The following is a 25361-nucleotide window of genomic DNA, read 5'->3' as shown; positions in this document are numbered from 1 at the left end:
GAGAGAGAGAGAGAGAGAGTGAGAGAGAGAGAGAGAAGGTATCTGGTGAGGGCTGTAAACAGGCTTGTAGGCCCCAGAACAAAAGCCATGGTGTTCCTGTGTGTGTGTGTGTGTGTGTGTGTGATATTACTGTTAGTCCAGTCCAGCAGCTCCAGGCTCAGGTAATTCACAGTTATTTTCTCAGGCTGCATGGGGTCTGCTGTTTAGGACACTCAGCTGCAAATAGGTTCTGTGAGCCATCGCCGGTGCCGTAAACCAGCCAATCAGAGCAGAGCTTATTGTTTTTTTTCCATATTATTTTTACACAACCCCTCCATAAACGGCACAATCAGTGTGTTTCATTCTGAGGTAAAATAACAGGGTGGTAAATAGGCTTATAATACAGCGTCTGAGCATTTTTCACCCCCAACAAAGTCACACACTTACTGTTTATACATCCAACAAGAGCTTAAATCCTCAGAAAATCCACTGTTTAAATATAAATATCGATATATATTTTTTGAATTTTGCAATTTTAACTAAACCTCTGATTGTCATGTGATGTCTAGTGTGTCTGCAGTAGTTAGCAGCCTCTAGGGATTCTAGACGCTAGTAAAAAATGCTGATTGTACAAAAAGATGCAAAGGCAGACTGTCTTTATTACGCTTTTCCAGCAGATGTGTTCCTCGGCTCTGTGATTTCTGAAAGGTCTATTTTTATCCCAGTAAAGTAATAAATTGAACTAACAGACAGGAGCTGTGTTTAATAAATCAGTGGACGAGGCTGACGGCTCCATCACAGCTGTACAGAAGAGAGGAAGAGGCTCGGTCTGAACTTCAGATAGCAGAAGAGCAGAGGGAGAGAAAAACCTCATCTGATACGCTGCAGCTGGACAGGTCACATGTCCCATATGTGTTATATATGGAATAACTATGTGTATCTATCTATCTATCTATCTATATATATATATATATATATATATATATGTAATGTATAATAGATATTCTCTATATGTGGTCTCCCGGTCCATGCTCTCCCACAATAGGTTTTCCTTCTTCTCTGTGTTCGTTCTTTCTTTCCCATGTACTGGGTTACCCTGTTCCTACTGTTCTGCCCAGGGTTGCCCGTCCTCGCTCTGGATTTTCTGATAGTTTCATTTGTGTCTCACTGCACAGCTGCACATAAGACTGTTCCACCCTGACTCACACTCTCATCATTTATGGCTTGATGTCACATTAGCCATTGGCTCGTTGTCACTGTGTTCAGTTGTTCTGGTCTCTGCTATTTGTTCTGCTATCCGGTCTCCACTAGAGGAGGTGGGTCTCCTTTGGGGTCTTGGTTTCTTCCTCTCGATCTCATTTGCATCTCTATGTGTACGGCAGTCGTTTTATTCCAGGCATTTTATCAAACAAAACTGAGTTTCCTGAATTTGCAGACTATTAATGGCATAAATCTGAACTTCTTTGCATTATAATTATTATAATATTTTATTTGCATTATTTGAGCAGTCGTTTTTGAGCAGTTGTCATTTCTGCAAATAAATATAATGATAAAATGCTCTAAATAGTAATATTTTTACTTGGATTTTAGGGGAAATGTTGTCCAGGGTTTATGAAATAAAATGCAAATGTTAATTTCCCACAAACACACTGACTATAAATAGTAAATAGTAAGTAGTTTCCGGATTATTTCCGGAGTTGTATATAGTAATCTTCATATATCCCATATATTGTACATCTATATGTAAGTACCTATATGTAATGATGTGTATTATATAAATAGATGTGAGTATATGTGTGTACCTATGAGTAATATTAATATAATAATTATATATATATATATATATATATATATATATATATATATATATATATATATATATATACGTGTGTATGTGTGTGTGTGTGAGTGAGTTGCTCCTGGAGGTCAGAGCCCTGGTTTTCTCTGCCCTGCCTACAGGGTCAGGACAATGTGCATGTGCGCAAACACACACACACACACACACACACACACACACACACACACACACACACATACACACACACACCACATGTATTCTTTGGCAAATACAAATCTCAGGGGTCAGTCTACTGCCCACATGGAGAGCTGTCTCTCTGAAAGCCCCTGATGGACACACACCTCTGCGAAAAGTGTTTTACAGTTGAGGGGTTGAATTTCCCGCTCAGGTGAGAACACCTGCGGTCCAACTGAAGCTTTCTGTATGCATTCATTTCTCATTACTGATTTATTATTTAGCGCTCCCAGCCACAGAAATAGGTCTGTTTCTCTAGGTCAGCTCATCGTCTGTCTCTCTAATATAATATTTGTTTCTTTTTACAGATAATTTGAATGAATTCTATATATTCTGATAATATTTCTGATAATGGAAGTTTGGATCTTGTTGCTACTGGATAAAAAAACGTGAATGTGTGCAATATAGTAGCTGGCTAAGCTTAAACCTGGAGTCCAGGTCTTAACATCGTTGAATGTGTTTGGGAGGACTTGTAGGTGGAGAAGCAGAAAACGCTTCTACTGCTTAGACTGAACTCTGAAACACTGAAAATGAGCTTCCTAAGGTGTAAATGAATGTCTGCAATATTACAATAATAATTTTAATTTAATATGTTTGTTTTTAGTAAATCAGGTCTTTTGGTCGACTTAGAAAAAGGTGACGGTCAAAGGAGGTCATGCAGAGAAGAAGGAGCAGAACCTGAACATTAATAATAATTAAAATGAGAAGCAAAATCAATACATAGCTGAACAGGACAGCAGTTCTTACGCACATTCCCTTCTATCTCTCTCTCTCTCTCTCTCTCTCTCTCTCTCTTTTTCGCTATCTCTCTCTCTCTCTCTCTCTCTCTCTCGCTATCTCTCTCTCTCTCTCTCTCTCTCTCTCTCTCTCTCTCTCTCTCGCTATCTCTCTCTCTCTCTCTCTCTCTCTCTCTCTCTCTCTCGCTATCTCTCTCTCTCTCTCGCTGTGTGTTTATCTGGGTCAGTGTTCTGACAGCCACTATATATCCATTAACCCCCCCCCCCACCCCACATACAGCCTTAACACACATACAGCCTTAATACAGCTCTACCCTAATGAATACGGATGAACCTCCCAACACCTTGGTGAGTGAGCGCGAGTGTCAGACAGAGTGAAAGAGAAAGCAGAGAGAGGAATTTCTGATTCCTAACTGGTCTGAGATCTGTTTAAACTCCTACCCAGACTCCTCTGCCTCTCCACCCTTCTTTCTGAAGGCCTCAGAGAGCTCTCTGGATCTGGACATGCTGATCTTCTTCACCCCTCACTTCAACCATCGATCAAGAGCAGACCAGACTAAACGTCTGAGGTTTAAATCAGACTCCTGAGTCCTCCAGAATAATCCTCTCCAACCATGTTCTGATCATCTGCAGCTGAGTGAGTCTAATGAACCCTCACACACACACACACACACACACTGCCATGGTTCTACAACTCATGGCCCACCTGACCACCCCAGCCTCAACCTCCTAACTACAGTGGATACCAGTGTCCTCTTATTAGAAAGCAATAATATGGTCACCCAGGCATTTGGATCAAAGGATGGTCAGCACACATTCAACCGGGTGTGTCCAAACCTGTGACTGGTACTAAATATATATATATATATATGTAGTATATATAGTATATCTATGTATGTATATATACACACACACACACACACATATATAAGCACCTAAAATGAATGTTTAAGTAATTGTAAGATAATGTAGATTAAGTAGCCCTTAGATGTCTTAGATGTTATTATTGACATATTTACAGTAACAATCTACAATTCTATTCTGGTTTCTAAGGTCAGGATACATTTTAAAAATCTCCCTAGTAAGGGGTTTTATGTGCCCTGCCTCTGTTTATGGAGAACACACTTCCTTCTCTCCTTCTCATAATGACTGAGGTCAAACCCAGGGGTGTACAGAGACTCTCGCGTTGGTCCCTGAAGTAGGGCAGTAGTCCTTACGCGTACTGTACATCTCTGAGGAGAATAAGCATGTTTTAGTCCTGCTGACCACATACAGAGCACTCTTTGGAGAGACACTGGTGTAGTAAATAATCCTCCTGACACAAACTACGCCCGGCCCCCCCCACCCACTCCCACCTCATATGAGCTCCCCAGCCCCCTCCAGCACCATTATACCCGAAGCACCTGATCTCTCTGCTTGGCTAAAAAAAAAAAAAAAAAAGTATAGCTTGGTTTTCTAAATGTTTTCGGGTGTGTAAACACACACACACACACACACATGTAACACACACACACATAAATAAATATGCAAACGCTTCTTAGGTGTGTACTCACCCCTTTGCAGACGGACACAGCCTCTTTGGACAAGGATTTGGGGTAGGACACGTTGTGCTCCATGATGGACTGGAAGAGCTCATCCTCATCTTCACCATCAAAGGGAGGCTGAGGAGACGAAAACATCTCAGTCTTAGCTACCAACACAGATGTGCAAATGCACACACACACACACACACACAGAGCTTGTCTATTCCCTGTAGTGGACGTATTGTCAATAGAATAACCAGGACTCTCTGGAGCAGATCAACAACATGACCCTACAGGCACCATGCTGCCTAATGCCAGGCGTGGGCTATAGAGGGGTATAAAGCCCCCCAGCAGCATTGAGCTGTGGAGCAGTGGAAGAACGGTGTTCTTCGAGCTCCATCCAGTTCTTTTGGGGTCAGCTGGGGAGTTGGGGATGAAATGGGGTGGTGATCATCCATCCAACATCGCTGAATGCAATCGAATAATAGTAGAAAGCCTTCTCATAACCCTGGACAGAAACACTGAATGAGCAGATGTCCCAATACTTTTGTCCATTTAGTATAGCAATGGCATCTTACAGGTTTTAGACTGAAACTTCTACAGGACTCTTCTTGGGTGTTTTGCTTGGATTTAGGGTCACCTGGCCAGATGCCACCTCTCAGGAACACGTTGAGAAACACCACCTGTCTCGTTCATCACAAACTGAAGCACTTTGCTGCCATTATTTTGGGCTGTGCTTGGCAGAAAGCCCCGGAGCGACTGCGGCGGGACCACAGGTAAACCTGGCAGAAGCTGCATGAGCCAAAATGATGAGAATTACAGCTGGGCTGCCTGACACCGGCCCACACACTGAAACAACAACTACAACAGTAGCCTACAGCGAGCACACTCAGCTCTGAGGTGGAAAAGCCTCTGAAACCATAATGAGGCATTTCTGCAGTGGTTGTGGTCCCTCTCCCTTTCTCCTCCTTTTTCTAATCCCGCTCTGGACGATGCCTGAATGACTAAAGCCCTCTGGCTCGGTAGTAAAACGATATTAGGTGTCTCCTCCGTGGCCACAGTGCTGACTCAGGGAAAGAGACACAACTTACAGCCCCGTTCATTCTAAAAAAATACACCCCGGATCCGATGCAGGCCGGTATTAATGGAAGTGATCGATGAACAGCTATGGATTAGGATACGGGGTTGGATTGGAGCCAAAAAAAACAACAACGCTTAATAGGCTTGAAAACATACCCGATTAGAGATGTTGCGTCTAAGAATAGGGGATATACAATACACTAGTATACATCCTGTGTCTACGTGTTTACATGTGTGTGTGTGTGTGTGGCAGGGGTGGGTGGATTGAGGTGGTTATATAAAGCATGTAAACAGAAAGAACGGATCCATGACCATGAAACTTTAGAAATTTTACGCCCCCACATTCTTTGTAGGAATGCTTTATTACAAAGTAAACACACTAAATGGACAAAAGTATTTGGACACCTGCTACTTCATTGTTTCTTCTGAAGTCAAGACTATTAAAAAGAGTTCATCCGACTACTGTCCAGGGAAGAAGGCTTTTGGAGCAGCATTGCTGTGAGGATTTGCTTGCATTCAGCAACATGGGTGATGTTAATAAGGTCAGGATGTTGGATGATGATCTCCACCTCACCTCATCACCCCCAACCAGAAAAGTACTGGATGGAGCACCACCATCCATCATTCCAGAGAACACAGTTCTTCCACTGCTCCACAGCTCAATGCTGCTGGGGTGGGCTTAATACCCCTCTAGCCCACACCTGGCATTAGGTTCATTTCTATCTGCTCCAGAGAGTCCTATTCTATTGGCAGTAGAACATTTTCTCTACAGGGACTGTAGCTGTGTGTGTGCAACGGCTGCAACTTAAAGTAGCTGAAAGCATTCATTAGAAGGGGTGTCCACAAACTTTTGGACATATGGTGGAGTGTATGTATTAAATATATGGTTCATTATTCATTATTATTTGACCGTATTAATGAAGCATGCGCTCATTTATGGACGACATAAAGGTTGAACATATTCAAAGGGCTAAAAATCCAGTGTACCTTCTAATTGACATGATTATTTGCGAGGTCAGAGAAGGGGCGTAAGTGTGGACTCACCTGTCCGGCCAGCATCTCGTACAGCAGAACACCGTACGCCCACCAGTCCACGGAGCGTCCGTATGGCTGGTACGCTATGATCTGTACAAACGCACATAAAAACACACACAATCAGTTACACAGCAGTGTGAGGGGTGCTGCACTATGTGCATATCATTAGGACCGGTCATCTGATGCTGACCACCTGCTTTTTGATCCGTGGTATGGTTTCCGCGGAGCAGCTGTTTTTCCTCATTGGAATGAATGGCGAAACACCACCCACGTGGAACAGCATAGTAACAGCATAGTAACTGAGGCTGTAGTGGGTTCGTTACCCATGTTCGACCCAAGCTGCGACCATGTGCTGTTGCTAAGCAGTTGCTACCATGTCTGAAGTGGTTTCTGGGATGTTGCCAGATGTTAGCTTTTTTGATACCCCACATGGTAGCAAGGGCAGCATGGCTGCCACTGCTGGGCCCTTGAGCAAGGCCCTTAAACCTCCCTGCTCCCTGGGCGCCGCAAGCACATGGGAATCGTTTGGGACAGCATAGCAACTGCTTAGCAACCATGTGGCACAGAATCGCAGCCTCAACTGCTTAGCAACAGCACAGAACCCACTTTGAGCAGCATAGCAACCAACTAGCATCCACACTGAACTGTGGAACTCCAGCCAATACTTTTGGGATTAGCTCTTGTTGCTGAACGCAATCAAATCCCCACAGCAATGTTCCTCTAAAATCTAGCAGAAAGCCTTGTTCTCTGGACAGTAGGACGAAGCAGACGCCCCAATGCTTTTGTCTGTAGTGTCTCAGTCTGGATCTTTGTCTGCGCTAATCTGTAGGCCTGTGTTGCAGTTAGCTGTTAGCGGTTAGCTGTTAGCGGTTAGCAAGGCTCAATCAGCACGGCCTTGCATGGCTTTCCTTCCAACTTCACCATCTGCTACAACGAACCCCCCAATTAACATCACTTACGCTGTAATTAAACAGGCTTGGAATGAAGTCATCACACACACACACTCACACACACACACACTCGAATATAGTAGCATAGATGCACACAAATTCTTCAGATACGAATACTGTACACACACATGCTCTAAAATGACTAAAAGGTTTGGCATATGCTGTGTGTGTGTATGGTTGTGTGTGTGTGTGTGTGTGTGTGTGTGTGTGTGTGTGTGTGTGCATAATGCATGCAGTCATTTTTAATATGCATTTCAATTATTCAAAAAGCCTCTGGATGAAGTTTCTAACAAAGCAGCCCCAAGATGAACTTAATGAAGACGGACATTCATCACACACACACACACACACACACACACACACACACACACACCAAGCCTAAGCGGAGCAGAGTAGAGGCCAGGAAAGCCCCATCAATAAAAGCACACAGTGATTATTTAATGCAGATTCTGGCTACCAGAAACATCCCCTGGACTCAGTGACCCGCTGGAGCTGCTGCAGAACTCTGCAGACACCCAGATTATTACATTACAATTCATATCTCTTAAATTAGGGACTAATTAAAATAATACACTATATGGACAAAAGTATTTGGACACCTGCTCCTTTAATGTTTCTTCCAAAATCAGGGGCATTAAAAAGAGAAGTAACTGTCTCTACTCTCCAGGGCTGGAAGAAGTACTTCTACTAAATTTTGGAGGAGCCTTGCTGTGAGGATTTGATTGCATTCAGGGACAAGAGCGCTAGTGATGTTGGATGAGCACCACCCCACCTCATCATCCCCAACTCCTCCGAAAGGTACTGGATGAAGCTCCACCAACCATCATTCCAGAGAACACAGTTCTTCCACTGCTCCACAGCTCCTCAATGCTGGGGGGCTTTATACCCCTCTAGCCCACGCCTGGTATTAAGGTAGAGAAGCGTGTGGACTGAGGCGGTAGAGTAATCCTACGATTATGACTCCCCACGTCTGAGTGTGTGGGTGTGCGACTCTATGTGTGCTGGTCACTCTGCAGTGTGTATTGTGGCTGGGATACAATCATTAAGAGAGGCACACACACAGAAACACACACAGACCCTTTGGCACCTATCCTACAGGCATCCAGCACCAACTCGTAGTCATGTACTCGGGACAATACGCATACACCCACAAACACACACACACAAATGTGTTATTCGATAAATCAGCAAACCTTGAACAGTGGAAATGACCACTACAGCCTTTCTCATAGTGCTGGAATGTCTGACTTTCCGGCGTTGAGTGAAATGTCTTTGGGCAGTCGGATGTGTAGAATGTTACTCCAGGATATTACCGCCAGCAGTGACATGACCGGCCAAGGACAAAGAAGCTGAAGCTCCCAGACAGGACAGTTTCATGAGCTGACTGGACAGTTACAGTATATCAGAGCTAAAAATAGCTGGGAGTGGGCCGGCGTCCGCTGAAAATCCATTTTCCCCAGAGTCGGGTCAAGGCTTGAAGGTCACACTTCTAAATCCACTCCGTCGGCAGCTGGGGTTGTGTGTGTGTATGGGGGGATAAAGATCAAAAATGTGGACACAAGCAGTGTCATAGCAACCACTTGGAAGAGCATGACAACTCCTCAGCAAGCACCTAGCATCCACACAGGAACGTCCTGAGATGCCATCAAATCCGGGCAGGATGGCGCTCCATCCGACACCTTTGGGGTCGAGTTGTGGTGGCAGAACTAATCATTGACATCACAATCTGGCCTCACTGATGCTCTCCTGTGCCTGAATGCAGTTAAATAGCAACCACCTAGAAACTGCATATCAACCACCTTGGACACCGCAGCAACCACCTAGAAACAACTTCCCAACCACATGAAACAGCGTAGAAAAAGCCTTATAGCTGTGAAGCAACCACTTTGGACACCATAGCAACTGCTTAGCAACAGCATAGGAACCATATGGAAGAGCATACCAACTACTTAGCAACAGCATAGCAACCACTTGGAACAGCACAGCAACCACTTAGCATCCACATAAGAAACACCTGGGATAGCGTAACGACTGCTTAGCAACAGCACAGCAACCACTTACAACAGCACAGCAACCACTTAACATCCACATAAGAAACACCTGGGATAGCGTAATGACTGCTTAGCAACAGCATAGCAACCTACAGTAACTCCAGTATTCTCTGGAGCTGGAGCGTCCAGAACCGATCGTCCAACAACAGCACATGACCGCACCCATGCTCTGCTGTGAGTGAATGCAATCAAATCATCACAGCAATGTTCCAACTTCTAACTAGTCTAAAGCCTTCCCAGATGAGTAGAAGCTACTGCCTATAAATATATGAATCAGGTGTCTACATACATCTGGACACACTTACTTTTTACTCATTAATCGATTCACACACACACACACACACACACACACACACACACACACACACTCACAGACAAGACCATGCCCACGCCGTTACCGAGGTGTTTCGGACACTCGCTCTGACGCGATCTCATGTGACACACTCTGCTCACACTGACCTGCCCCTCGCCTGCACTGCTGCTGGACAGGGTGTGTGTATATGTGTGTGTGTGTTTGGGCCGAGGGGAAAACGGTGCAAATTGGGTTCTGCTGCAACATTTCAGACCTCAGACGGTCCCTAATTCAGCCGGACTGATTACAACAGTTCCTTAAATAAACGCGAGGCCCGACAGCTGCATCTGCTAGAACTACGGCTAAAGCCCTGGGTTACATCAGCAAGACTGGACCCTGGCTTAACCCCAAATCCCTGGACAGCTCAACACACTTGGGGAACACTAACTGCCAATTCACTGTCTGTCACTTCAGCTAAGCGACGCCCTCATTGGCTAGCACTGTAGGGGGTCCATCCTTTCCACAGGGAGGTCCATCCTACCCACCCACCGAGTCCAAGCCATCGTCTCATCCATCATTTCCTTTAAAATCAAGACTTCACTAGATATTGGAATGTTGTTGTGAAGAGAATCTGATTGTATTCAGCCACAAGATCAAGGTCAATTCCAGATGCTGAATGACCAGTTCTGTATCCTTTCCTATGGTGTTCCTGTGGTGGTTGCTCTGCAGTTGCTAGGTGATTGCTATGCTGTTCCCAGTGGCTGATACCCCCCTCCCCTCCCCTCCATCCACTGCACAGCCCAATGCTTGAGGGGCCTCGTACCTCTCTAGTCGACGCCTCACCCACACTGAGCTCACTGCAGAATTCCCTGCGAAGAAGTGGTGTCCACAGACTTTTGGACGTTTCCCTTTTCCCTGCTTTCAATGCAGCCCACATGGCTTGGCGTCAGCTTACTGCAGCAAACTGAGTGTGTGTATGTGTGCGCATGTGTGGGCGTGTGTGTTTCCTGTCACACTGACAACATGTGACAGTTCTGGATCACACAACTCAAGGTTGTGTGTGTGCTTCTTACCAGAAGCTCCTGTATATCAGAGCTAGGGAATACACTCACAATATGTCCAAAGGTTTGTGGACACCCCTTGTCCACAATGAATGCATTCAGGTACTTTAAGTTGCATCCATTGCTGATACAAATTTGCAAATACACACACACACACATACTGCTTGTCTAGTTTCTATAGAGCAGGACTCTTTATAGCAGGGGTGGGCAATTATGGCGGTCAATTCCAGGCCTGGAGGGCTGGGTTTCTGCACAGTTTTTGGCTTTTCACAGTAAACTGTGGGGGACAGCCCACGTTGCCCACCCTTGCTCTAGAGCAATGAACAGCAATGAACCTAGTGGCACCATGCTGCCTAATGCCAGATGTAGGCTAGAAGGGTATAAAGCCCCCCCAGCATTGAGCTGTGGAGCAGGAATGATGGTGATGGTGCTCCATGCAATACTGTTGGGATGATGCAGTGGTGTGATGATTGTCATCCAACATCCTGACCTCACTAACACTCTTGTCACTGAATGCAATCAAATCCTCACAGCAATACTCCTCCAACAGCTAGTAGAAAGCCTTCTTCTAAGCCTAGACAGCAGAGACAGTTACTCCAACAAAAGCAGGATTAAGAAACAACCAATGAGCAGGTGTCCCAATACTTTTGTCCATATGGTGTAGCTATTCCACAACTCTACAGGCTTTTCTATGGGGGTGTATGACAATGGCTGTAAGTCCAGTCTCTGAGCTAGCTGAGCATTTCCTTCTTTTTTTACATCTCGGCTTCAGCTGTCTTCCTCCTTTTCCCCCCAGTCTGTCTGTTGGCGGAGACAGCGCTGTTAAACCAGAAGCTAATTGCTTGATCTGTCTGCACGTGTCAGTGGTCGAATGACGCTTAAATAAAAAGGTGTCGCTCCGTTAGGCAGAACAGTGCTGTAATTAGTAGGGGAGCATCACTGATGCAGTTCTGCCAAAAATACTGTCCTCAACACCATCAGTGAGACCCCAGCATGACTTGCCAGCAGAGGCAGGTCCAGAGCAGTGTGTTAAATGAGTGATGAATTATGCGTCTGATTTCATGTGATGGGATTATGTACATTTACAGATCCTGGCAATATGGGCAAAGTACCATCAACTACCTGCACTTAGACCCACTGATGATCCAGGGCTTCCTGCTGGAGAGTGGAATTTGAGGCTCTGTCAGTTATGGCCAGTCATCCAGGCCCTGAAACTGCCTAGCATTCCAACACCATCACACTACCACCACCATGTTTGACATGGTGATCCTAATACGGGATGGGATGCTGCAAGTCTTCTATGGATACCGTCTCCTTCTACTGAACACTGACCTTGAGGCGAGCCAGGCCTGCAGTTCCTTAGACGTTCTTCTGTGATTCCCACAGTCATTTTAGTTAAGGTAGGCTAGGAAGTCCACAGATCAGCCATAACATTAGTACCACATAATATTGAGTGGGTCTCCCTTGTGACTCCACAACAGATCTGAGCATTTGAGGCATTACACTCCACAAGAGTCTGTTTATCCTCACCTGTCAGTGGTACTAATGTTATGGCCGATCTGTACATAATATACATATACATATTTCAATCTACTGTTAATCAAGCAGTAAGGCAGCGCGAGTGTGTGTCCGTGTGTGTCGTCACACCCCTGTGTTTAATGTTAGCCTGGTTAGCCATGTATGTTAGCACTGCTATCTCCAGCTTCCACACGCTCACATTAATGTAAGACATGTTGTCACCAGATAACACACTGCTGACCGAGTATGTAGGTCAGAAAGAGAGAGAGAGAGAGAGTCTGACTCAGAGAGATTGCTGAAGTGATGCTCGTACATCTGAAAGACACGAGAACAGATGGTCATGCATTTGCACACCTGCACTCACACATGCACACTGACTCACAGTCCCTGAGTTTCACTATTAGACATTTGTGCTACAAAAAAGTACCCTAGTTAGCACAACAGCACAACTGTAAAATCCTCTAACCATTCACATATACAATAATTATCTTAGAATATATTATATATTATAATTATATATATTATAATAATATTATATATTAGAATTTGATTTACTGTTATAAGGCTAATATAAACATGGCTACAGCTGATATTTTACTCAGATTATTAATTTTTTTTAATGGAAAAGTAAAAAGAATGCACATTTCTAACATAAATTGCTTAAAAATATTCCTTTCTGATCCTGAATGTCGGCGTTTACACACTATAATTAATTTTAATACATTATTTTAAATTGTAGAGTTTAATTTACTATTTAAACTCGTTCTGCAGCCTCGTCTAGACTTAAATAAACAAATTAATACATTTTTACAAATACACAATGTGTCCAAATATTTATGGACAACACCATCCCACGTCCCAGGTGGCCTACGTCAGCCTGATCTTGCCCTCTCTCACTCTGCCCCCGCAAAGTTCCACTAGTCAGATGATGTCCAGGCTGTGAATATATACATATATTTTTTATAGCAGTCTTTGTCTTCATTAGCGTAACGGCATGACCATTAGAGAGACGGAGGGATCCTTGTCACTGTATCCTCATCATGACTGAGCGTTTTATAGCAGGGCAGTCGCACTCCATTGTCCAGTGCTGCGGGACTATCTACATATGGCCCATAAAGGGAGGCTATACGCTGACCAGAACAGAGACGGTCATTAGGTTACCATCAATACCCACTACCAACGTCGCTGTGTGACCCCTGTTAAAGGGCCCGTGCCATGGAAAAACTAATGCCTCACTAGTGCCTCACTTTTCCCTCCTCTTGTAGTCCATCCCAGTCCATCCAGGCCATAGATGGAAATCCGGCCTACTTGGAAAGCTTTGCTTTTGTTGTGGCGTCACAGAAAACAAGGCATTTAGAGGCAGCAACTCCAACAAAATCAAGATAAGCAGGATAAGGATTATTAATATCCATGATTTTGGAAGAAGTAATGAATGAGCAGGTGTCCCAATACTTTTGTCCATTCAGTGTATCAAGGCATACTCAGGTAGGATTGCTAAAAGGCTAATCAAAACCCTGGTTTGATTGCAAAAGACGTTCTGGAGGACTGAGCAGACTCTGGAGGGGTGGTGCACTGTTCTACTGTGACCTACATGGAAGAGTCTTCAACAGAAGACCTGTCCTGCGTCCTCACCTCCAACGTCTACAGCTGCAGTCTTGAAAATACAGGTGCTAGAGTATTTTGATCGATGCCATAAAAGAACCGCTTCTGGTTCCATGAAGAACCAAAAGTTTGATCAGTTCAAAAGTTTAAATCACCTGCAGGTTCTTTACCAGTTCGAACCCGAGGGCCGGTCTGGACAGGACTGTGTTTATGTGTGTGTGTTCTGTAGGACAGTATTAAGAATCGTGGGAGCCAGCGAGGGAATCAGCCATTAACACTGCTCTCTCTTACACACACACACATACCAGCATTAGCGCTGTAACCATTAGTTACCACTCAACAGAATTCAATTAAGCTGCAAAAGGTTTAACTGAAATCAATGAGCTCCCATTGAGGCGGCGCTTAGCTACTGCGGCCCGGAAAATGGGATGCATTTAATTTACTTCATTTAAATCTGCAAAAAAAGATTTATTAGACACATCACATTCAACACAGCAACTGCTGAAAATAGCCACCAAATAGAAAGATCAATCGGTACTGAAATACACTGTATGGACAAAAGTATTGGGACATCTGCTCATTCATTGCTACTTCTGAAATCAACGGTATTAAAAAAAAAAGGCTGCCGCTGTTCAACTCTTGAGCTGACCCTGGCTTTCTAAGCTGGGAGATGGGAAGACAGCAGATGTGCTATACTGTGCTGTGCAAGAGTAAGATGACAATAAAGGTCCCAAATTACAAGCCTGCTACTACTCCTGAAACGCTACTATACATCAACTCTGGCTACAGCATATGGACAAAAGTATTGGGACACCTACTCATTCGTTCACTGTCTATTCTGAAATCAAGGGTATTGAATAAGAGTGTATCCTGCTTTTGTTGGAGTAACTGTCTCTACTGTCCAGGGAAGAAAAAGGCGTTCTACTAGATTTGTGTAGAGAACTGAGGATTTGATTGCATTCGGTGACAAGAGTGTGTTCGTGAGCTCAGGATGTTGGACAGTCACCAGTCCACCTCATCCCCAACTGTAGAAATCCACCAGGGGATTTTGTTACATTCCCACATTCCAAGCTGGAGTATTTTCTTCTTCTCACCATCCAAGTTGTCCCAAATGCATTCAATGATTTTGAGTCCTGGGCTCTTGGGTGGCCAGTCCAATGTCCAATCCAGTCCAGTTGTGTAGCAAACTAGTGCTTGTCTAGTCCCTGTAGAGAAGAAGTTCTGCCAACAGAACGAGACACTCTGGAGGAGATCAAGATGAACCTATTGGCACCATGCTGCCTAATATCAGGCGTGGGCTAGTAGAGGGGTATAAAGCCCCCCAGCAGCATTGAGGAGCTGTGGGGCAGGGGAAGAACTGTGTTCTCTGAAATGATGGTGGTGAAGCTCCATCCAGTACTTTTGGGATGAGTTGCTGAACGCAGTCAAATCCTCACAGCAATGCTCTGCTCCAAAATCTAGTAGAAAGCCTTCCTTCCTGGACAGTAGAGACAGTTACTCCAACAAAAGCAGGGTCAGCTCTTTTTAACATCCTTGATTTAAGAAGAAACAATGAAAGAGCAGGTGTCCCAATACTTTTGTCCACACAGTCTGATCGACTACATTTGTAAAACTCATCCATATCAAATAAGCTGATCTCGGTTCAGTTCGCCAGAACACGCAGAAGCAGTCCTTCTGGATGAGGGTGATTAGCATGGAGGGCCTGGCCCGGAGGCTGCAGTTAGTGGGAATACAGACACAACACACACACACACACACACACACACACTGGAGGTCTGTGGGAGTTAAGCACTGCAGTGGGTTTCTGTGACTTGACTTTTAAAGGACTTGCTCTAGGACACGACTGTGTGGCTCGCCGTTTGAGCCACATTGGCAGGCATGTCACTAATACTTAGCCTGGGTTTGTCTGTGTGTATGTGTGTGTGTGTGTGAGTGTGTGTGTGTGTGTGAAGGAAGAGAAAAAGTGAAATAAACAGACAGTTTTTTTTTCATTGTGTGTGTGTGTGTGTGTGAGCCAGGGTGTCAGTAGAGATATAGGTCACCAGTGTGAGGAGTGGAGGCTTCTAAGGGCAAAGTTGTGAGGAAAAAGTGTAGAGGCAGATGTGGAAGAGTTACCCAGCATCACACCATCTATTCACACACACACACACACTTGTGCCCTCTTCTCTGTTCACTGTCAAAGCATGCTACAAGTTACCCCAACCCCCATAATTTCAGCAGTATTTGACTGAATCCGAGCAGATCCGGTTCCATTGGAAGCTACACATGCCCATGCTATGACAGTGCCTCCGCCATGTTTGACATCGCCTTGGATCTTAAACCCTATTTCCTTTCTCCTTATTCTTGGTTTCATCTGTCCAAAGAATCTTCTTCATTTGTGATCAGTTAATCAGGACAATCAACGACAAGAGGTCACATTATTAGTCAGGTGTCCAATTACTTTTGAGCCTGTAAAAATATAGAGACTATGTAAAAAATGCTGCTTCCTAAACAGTTAATGCTTTAACTGTTTGCCAAGAGGCAAAATAACAAAATTACATCACTGTCCAAATACTTATGGACTTGACTGTTTATATGGAGAGTTCCTCCTAATACTGCACATGTAGTACAAGTGATATGTGAATCTGTTTGAATGGGCAGTAAGTGGGCTGGACACTGTCTACAAGGAAGCTCAGCTTTCCCAGTTCTTATCCAACACCTACACTATCTGGACAAAAGTATTGGGACACCTGCTCATTCAGTGTTTCTTCCTGAAAATAATAAACTTGATGCTGCTTGATGCTGAGTAACTGTCTCTACTGGATTGAATTGTTTTCTCCCGAAATGATGTTTGATTTGAAAGGAAATAGGCCACGCCCCTCCATGTAAAATCTCAGCCCCAGACCCGCTCACCTCTGGTGCAATGTAGTCAGGTGTCCCGCAGAAGGTGCGTGTCGTGACTCCTTCAAATATGTTCTCCTTACACATCCCGAAGTCAGCGATCTTAATGTGACCCTCAGCGTCCAGCATTACGTTATCCAGCTTCAGATCCCTAAAAAAAAAACAACACAACGGCAGGTGTAACGTTTTGGCCGTCTACACCCATGAGGTGGGAAGCCTTAGTCTAAAGACGTAAAACTCGTAAATCCTCCGGCAAGCTGCCAGCTTCCACTGAGGTGTGAGGTGTGTTACATGGCTTTGAGCTTTAATAAAAAAAGCACAGTGGTTGAATGTTGGATGTCGCAGGACGACGTCTAACGCCAACGTCAATTTAGGTTGTGGTGTTAAATATCCAAAATTTAACGTCTACCAAACGTCGCAAGCCAACGAGATTTTGATGTAAAATATCAACGTTTAGTTGTGAGGTGAGTTGAGCCAACGTCTGGTGAACTTCAGAATGTTAACGTCTATTCCGACTTTGTTTGATGTTCATATATTGTTGGTTTTAAGTCGTGTTACGTTACGTCTTAAGTAACGAAAATTCAACATCTGCGTAACATCGGCGCTTGAGGTCAACCCAATGTGGCTTTGATTTCCATCAAAAACAAACGTAGAATGAAAACTGACGTAGAATAATGCCAACAGCTGACGATGATATCTTGATGGTTTTAGGTTGTGATGTTAAGTAACCAAAATTCAACGTCTTCCAAACGTCACACAACGTCACGTTGGCGTAAATCACCCACATCTATTTATTTATTTTCAGATTTTTTTACCCGTTTTCTCCCCAATTTAGATTGCCAATTACCCAACCCATATATATTCCCTCCCCCATCCCATCACACGCAACACCCCCCACACTAGTGAGGGCAAGACCACATGCCCCCTCCGACACGGGCGCAGCCGGCCACTCTTTTCCGAACTGCTGACGATGCAACGTCACCAGGCAAGCCGTGTACCCGGCTCTGACACACCGGCAGGCAGACGGCAGTGACAGCCAGTGCCGCACTACAGTGATGTGGGGGGAGAGAGAGAGAGCGCCATCTACCCACCCTAGAGAGGGCAAGGCCAATCGCGCTCTCTCAGGGCCACGGCTGCCGATGGTTAGCAGCGTGATCGGGATACGAAGCAGCGATCCTCTGATCCCAGTGACAGCGTCAACCTTAGTCCGCTGGACCACCCGGGGCACCCGACCCACATTTAGTTGAGTACTGGACCCACGTCTGCTGGACATCATTGCATCATCCACAAAATGCGAAGTTCTCAACATCTCAACATCTGTGTAGCACTATCCATCATTCCAGACAACCCAGATCTTCCACTGGGAACTGGGAGCTGGACTCCACTTCTGGACTCTGCTTCAGTGTGTCAGAGCTGTACAGACAGGCGGCCATGCTGGCTGACGTCAGTGAGAACAGTGTGTATGAGTATGTGTGTGTGTGTGTTCCATTTCCCCAGGCCAGTTCAGTCGCTGGGAATTAAAAACAACAGGAAAGAGCCAAACAGCTGTGCTGGACGACCGAGAGCTCGGAGAGAAGCAGAGGAGTTCAGGTGAAGGCACTCAGGAGAGGACTGGAATAAGCAGGCCATCAGAGAGTGTTAGGGCTGGACTCTGGGGCATTAGGAAAGGAGATAGGGCATTACAGCTGGAGACAGGGGCATTAGGGATGGACACTAAGGTAATGCAACATTAGGAATTGACACAGGGGCATTAGAGATGCATACCATGGCATCAGGGACTGATACAGGGGCTTCAGGGCTTTACGGAGGGATACAATGAAATTAGGCATGGACAGTGTGGTAGGCATGAATACTGAGGCAGAAGGGATGGATACTGGGGTATAAGGGGTGGACCCTGGGCCAGTGGGACTTTATAGATGGATACTGGGATATAAGTGGTGGACCCTGGGTCATGAGGACATTAGCCCTGGATATTGGGGTATTTTGGGCAGATCGTGGGGCACTGGGACATTAGTAATAGATATTGGGGTATTTTGGGTGGATCCCAAAGCACTAAGACATTAGGAAGGGATACTAGGATATTCGTGGTGAACCTTGGAACATTAGGGATGGATGGATATTTGGGTATTTTGGGTGGATCATGTTGCATTAGGACATTAGTCCCAAATGCTAGGGTATTTGCCTGGATGTTGGGGTATTTGGGCTGGATTCTGGGGCCTTTAGGCCCATTTAATGGTATATTGTGGGTGGATCCTGGAGTCCCGGGACATTCGGGATGAATACTGGGGTTAAAAAAATAGATCCTGGGTCATTAGTGATGTATACTGGGGTTTCAGAGGTAGATTCTTTTGGATTAGCATTAGGATACTAAGGATGGACAGTGGAGTATAATGGGAGGACAGTGTGGTATGGGTGGATACTGGGATGACAGGAATGGGCAGTGTGGTAGGAATGGATAAACAGATGTTAGGGATAATATTGGGGTATTATTAACTGGTGAATTAAGGATAGATATTGGGGCATTGGGACATTTCAGATACTATACAGGGGCAAAGTGTGTGCATGTGTGTGTTCACCTGTATATGACTCCTTTCTGGTGCAGGAAGAACAGGCCTACAGCGATCTCTGCTGCGTAAAACCTGTAATGACAGGCACACTGTCAGCAAAGACTGTTCGCACTGATGGAGCAGCTCACTCCCAATAAATCAGCACCCAGTCCAGCTTTACTGCAGAGCCGGACCAGAGGCAGGCCTGACCAATAAAAAAAAAACTGACTATATAATCTATAATAATGACAAATATGAGGCTGTCTGATTATTGATTACTAAAAAAAAACAATTACATTTAATTTAGTTTAGCATTCTGTAACTTTAGGGGTATGAAACCCCTCAAAGTCTGAGATAATACACAGTCTGTGATTACTGTTTAACCTAAAAAACAGAACCAGACATTAGTCTGTCAGTTTTATTGATTTTTGATTGTTTTTTAAAGAGACAAAGTCTTTTAATTTGCCAGATTCTGAATATAGAAGCAATCGATCCAACAAATCATCCTGCAGGACACTTACACTGCTTGAGGTTCTTTAAATTTGCCCACTTGCTGAATGTGATACATGAGGTCACCTCCGTTCACATACTCCATCACGAAATACAGACGATCCTAAAAAGAAAGAGAGAGAGAGAAAGAGAGAGAGAGAGAATAAAAAAAAATAATTATTAATTGAAACAATTAATCATTAATTAGACCACCATTTGATTTCCATTCAAAGCCTTCACTCCAGTTCTTCAATCGTCAGGAGATGTTTCTGAGGAGTTTAGATAGAAGACAATCCACTTGCATCAAGATACAAATGCTAAAATCAGTGGTTGCTAAAATTGACAGTGGTGCTTATGGAAGAATAGAGCTATAACAGAGCTTTCTGGCATCGGCTTCATTCGGCTATGAAGTGCATATATCTAAAAAAAAACTTCAGAAGTAAATCAAAACATCTCTATCAAGACCTGATTTCAATTACAGAAGATCCCTGCAGATGAAATTGGCTTTCCAAACCAATTTGGCCGCAGAATGAGCGGAGAGGTTTCATCAGGAAAGACAAGGCATCATGGCTGCCCTTTATTTCCTATACAGCTCAATCTGAAGGCCGCAGTGAATGACCCGGGAGGGGGCTAATACACACCCACCAACCCCGCCACACTCACTCACACCCTCGCGAACGCTCTTTCTCCAATAAGAGATTGAACGATTAAATATTCAGGGTGAGCGGGAGGTCTGATCTCAGAGCAGTGCATTTTCCGGCCATAAAGGGAACCCCCCGCTGAGGTTCGGGATGTCCAGATCAGTCTTCAGTTTTTAATTAGAAATGATAGAACTTCAACTGGACAGCCCTGCACTCTCAAAACAAGGGTTCTACAAAGGTTCTTTAGGAAATCTGCCCACAACGCTCTTGGCAGATGCTCCCCTCAATGCCCCTGTCCTTACCACAGTCTGGAAGCAGGAGTGGAGCTGGGTGAGGAATGGTGGCTTGTCTTGCTGGGCCAGCACCCTCTTCTCCACCATGGTGCACTCCACGTCATCATCCTGAATCACCACGTCCTTCTTCAGGATCTTGATGGCGTACAGCTCCTCGGTGGACTTCATCTCTGCTAACATCACCTGCACAGAAAGCGAGTGCACATGACTGCCTCAAACGCCACAAAAACCTCCATACGCTATATGTCCAAATGTTTGTGGACACCCCATCTAACAAATGCATTTGGCTATTTTAAGCAGCATCCCATTGCTGTCACAGTGTGCAAATGCACACACACAGCTTGTCCAGTCCCTGTAGAGAGGTACTGCCAATAGAATAGGACTCTGGATTAGATAAACATGCAAACCGGTAGGTGTGGGCTTACTTTTGGGATGAGGTGAGCTGGTGATCATCCAATATCCTGGCCACACTAACACTCTTGTTGCTGAATGCAATCAAATTCTAACAGCCATGCTCCAAAAATCTAACAGAAAGCCTTCCTTTCCTGGACAGTAGCTCCGGTGCAAAACTCACATGGCAAACTTTAGACACTGAACTTGACTTGTGGGGCTCACATGGGTAGAACGTGGGCTAGGTGGGTTCCAGGTGGGCTCCGGGTGGGCATGGGTTCTGGCTGGGTAGGTCCAGTCATTACAGCCCACCGTAATCTCACATAGCTCCCATCTAGGCCTCAACCCAGACAGGGCCCATGTTCAACCCCTCCTGGTCCCATCACTGTCCCTGGTGGGCATCCATGTGTTGGGCCAACATCTCCATTGCTCTGAGAATGTATGGCTACCAAATGCCAAACACACACACACACACACATACACACACACACACCTTCCCAAAGCTTCCTTTCCCCAGCACAGCCAGGAAGTTAAAGTCGGGCAGCTTAACCTGGTCCAGGCTGTTAGAGGGTAAACTGGACCTGTCATCGTCCACCATTGGGGTGATGGCCTTCTTTCCGGGGCCCAGCTTAGCTTTCTGAAAGAGAATAATAAGGGGAGAGAGAGAGAGACAGAGAGAGAGAGAGAGAGAGAGAGAGATGAGCCAAACCAACAAATCAGTCTGACTGAACCAGGCCAGTAGCCACCATCTCAGTCTCACTACACATGGCGGCGAGGGACTGACCAGAACACACACGTCCAAACAAATCCCATAAAACCTGCAGACGCTCTGGTCGCAGATGGAGTGCAGACACACACACACACTTAAAAAACACAGCCAAGGCAAGGGTGCCAGCCTTCTGGGTGCCAGTTGCGAGAACTGAGGCTTTTGGAGCGTGCATCGTCCATAACAAACGCTGGCCAGCAGGAAGAGAGCAAACTGCCCACTTGCTTTCCGCGGTCACTCTTCAGCCAGTGGGTTAGGTGGGCAGGAGAACGTCTCGCTAGCATGCATGGGTAACACTGGAATTCATTCTCCACCTCGCCAGTGCCACCCGTATGCTTCCTGTGGATCACTGACATTGGAGTTACGAGGTATTTCATTAGTCAAATAGGAATATTGAAAGTATTGGTTAACTGGCCATAGTGGCCATCTTAACAACACACCCCCGAGGCTTTGGCACTAGTAGCCTAAAGTTTTGAGTTCGTTGTGATACACAGATATTAGAAATTAAACTAATAATATCACTCCTACAGAAAGTGGTGGAGGTTCTCCATCACTGTGTTCATCATCAGAACATCTCCAACGTTCTCCTCATGGATTCTTATGGAGTATTATTTAGAGTTCTCCTCAGATCAACACCTGGCTTGGTGGTAAATCAGGGCTTAATGATGGTGAATCAGGTGAGCTGCTGCTGCTGCTGCTGATGATGGTTGAACACATCCTCCACGCTGCGCTGGCTGGACTGGGGGGCGTCCAGGAGAAACCTGGAGGAACCAAGCTCTGTTCTTCAGACTAGCTCACCGACAAGATATTACCTACTTCAACCTCAACTACTGGGATCTGGAGCTTCTACAGTAGAAATCTGTTATTGCTGAGTGAAATAACTTTAAATAATGGCCTTAGGGGCCTAAAACCTGTACAGTGCTGTATATGCTGTATAATCATAGTAGCAATTATCTTGCTAAGTCGTGTCCCTGGTCATGTTAGGCAAGACATTTTCATACATTTCCATTTCAATTTAATGACTTCTAGTTTTTGATGACATCACAGCGCATCAGTGGTCGGGGCACCATAATATTAACCGATAATATTATGTTTCATGTCCAGTTTAAGAAGACCACAGTACTGTACAGTTCAGTTCAGCTATGGATTTAACCGCTGATGATCATAATTTGATTCAGCAAAGGCTTGATAATGAACTGATGACGCTCCATAACCAGAAGCATGAAGCATCAAGCTGAATATTGAGTATTCCACCACTGGTTTACATGTAAATAAACTTATTCAGAGTGGGGTTTGGTGTAAAATGGCAGAAAATTGTACAGAATGGTTGTTTTTTACAATGGAGATGAGAGATCCAGGGGCTATATGACTATAATACATATTACAAGTTCTATATGTAATACTGACGAGGGTAAATTAGCGGCAGTTTTTTGGTCAGGGACTATTTTTCATAACAGCGCCATGCGGGTAACCCTCCACCATGAACATAATCCAAAAAATATGAAACAAAGAATAAACTAGGCCGCAATAATCTCTCAAAACTACTGCAAAACAAAGTCTCAGGAGTCAGGCTGCGTATTCGTAACCATCTTATGCAACAACCTTCTGTTTCAGAGAGCCTTCCATTCACCCCCACTGTGAACAATTCTGACTCTGTAAGTTTCTCTAGACCGGAGCGTTTCCCCCCCGAACGCTTTATTTACTTATCCATGTAACTCGGCTGAGCTTCTGAAAAATGGATGGAATTCCCTTTCTTTCCACACAAGCAAATCTACAGGGAATGTGTCCCTGGAAGCTCTTCCAGCAGGCAGGCCTCTCAGACAGCAGTCATTCACACACCTAAAGCCCTGACAGCAGCCTTGTGCTTTAGCACCGACACTGACCAAAATACCGGCCCTCAATGACCCCCACATGCAAAGAGACGAAGCCTGAGAAACTCAGTCAAGCAAAAAGTGGCATTGAAATCTGTGCTTCTGTGACAGTTCGGCCATTAAAAATCCAATTTCACACATTATCCCCCCTCAGCCCAAGTGCCATCGATCTGACAAGACATGTCTGGTGTTTAAATGCTAATGTAGCTAATGTAGCTAACAAACAGTGGACGGTGCTAACGGCATGCCTAAAAAATCCCCACCGTTTCGCCTCAAACTGTGTCGAGTTGTTAAACATGGACAAAAGTACCTCAGAGTAATAATAGCTGGAACTGTCTGTACTAGTGCTACACCGATATTAATACAGTATCGGCACTTACACACAGTATCGGTATCGGCAATAGAAAGCACAGATACCTTTACCTTTAATAGCTTACTGACGTCCTATTTTATTTTTTTTCATAGAACATTTTGGTTTGCAGACTTTATGAAATCAAACGATTAAACAACCAGTAAACAGCCAGTTTTATATAGTTATAAACATTAAACTTTTAGCACCTTTTTTTAATGTATGTATTTTTTTGGTTCTAAAACCAAAGGTTTACGAGTTTAAGCAGCTTGTTTTAAAGCCACACACTAAAGTTTAGTAGCTTTTTACATAGAGACATGTTCCTGTAATGAAATGTGAATTTTAAACACTAAATAAGAAGCTGTTTGGTCGAGCTTAGCAAGATTATGCTTCCCCTTGCTTCCTGCATTGTGGCGATTTTTATTGTTTCAAAGCTCTGAAACTTTTCAGATGTGCCGTTACTCAACCAGTACATGCTGTTCTTTTTAAGGATTATCAGAATTTATAGCCAACTATCGAGTATTTAAGTCAGAATAGGTATCGGTATCTGGTATCGGCTGATACTTGAAAATCTGGTATCAGTATCGGAAAGGAAAAAGTGGTATCGGTGCATCCCTAGTCTGTACTGTGTGAAACTGAATGAGCTAAAATGAGCTAATTAAGCTTGAAATCCTCCACCACCTGATATATTGCTCAGGGCTAGAGGGGTACGAAGCCCCCCAGCATTGAGCTGTGCAGACTGGGTTCTCTGGAATGATGGATGGTGGTGCTCCCTCCAGTACTTTTGGGCTGAGCTGTGGAGTTAAGGGATGAGGTGGGGTGCTCCACATGCTTGCTAACAGCTACGCTAACAGGTGTTTGTCCATGTTTCTAGATAACCGGTGTGTCGCACGATGGCTGAAACCACATTTTGGTGGTAGATTAGCATCATCGCTTCAGTGAACAACTAAAGAAGTCAAAGAAACATGTCTGATGGCCGATCGAGTACGCTCGGCTTCAGGAGGACGTTGTGTGAATGTGATTATTGACCCAACTACCACCTGAACATTCATTAAGATTCATGATGCCATGCACAAACATGATGTCCACGATGCCCTGCGAAGCTAAGCCAGCGCTAACTCGCACTCTAGCGTGACAGGCAGCATGATACTGTTATAAAAACTGCGTAAATTCACACTACTTTTAACCGTGACTTTCCCCAATCGCTCCTTCGCGCTCAGTCTGACTGGAATAACCTTCCTTGATGGAAGAAAAGCAGAGATTAGCATGGTTCTAA

The 25361-nt window shown here is 44.7% G+C and overlaps 1 protein-coding gene across 1 annotated transcript in view; it reads right to left on the bottom strand.

Moving 5' to 3' along the window:
* The window catches only part of prkcaa (protein kinase C, alpha, a), a 151907-nt gene that overhangs the window by 21041 nt on the left and 105505 nt on the right, over nucleotides 1-25361 (bottom strand). Inside the window, 7 exon segments of the mRNA XM_072683428.1 lie at nucleotides 4302-4409; nucleotides 6396-6476; nucleotides 16753-16891; nucleotides 19317-19379; nucleotides 19808-19899; nucleotides 20719-20892; nucleotides 21593-21736. Of these exon segments, the coding sequence (XP_072539529.1) occupies nucleotides 4302-4409; nucleotides 6396-6476; nucleotides 16753-16891; nucleotides 19317-19379; nucleotides 19808-19899; nucleotides 20719-20892; nucleotides 21593-21736 (801 nt within the window).

The sequence above is a fragment of the Salminus brasiliensis genome, chromosome 7 (assembly GCF_030463535.1).
Source record: "Salminus brasiliensis chromosome 7, fSalBra1.hap2, whole genome shotgun sequence".
Taxonomy (NCBI): Eukaryota; Metazoa; Chordata; class Actinopteri; order Characiformes; family Bryconidae; genus Salminus; species Salminus brasiliensis.
This window is presented reverse-complemented; position numbering and strand designations above follow the sequence as displayed.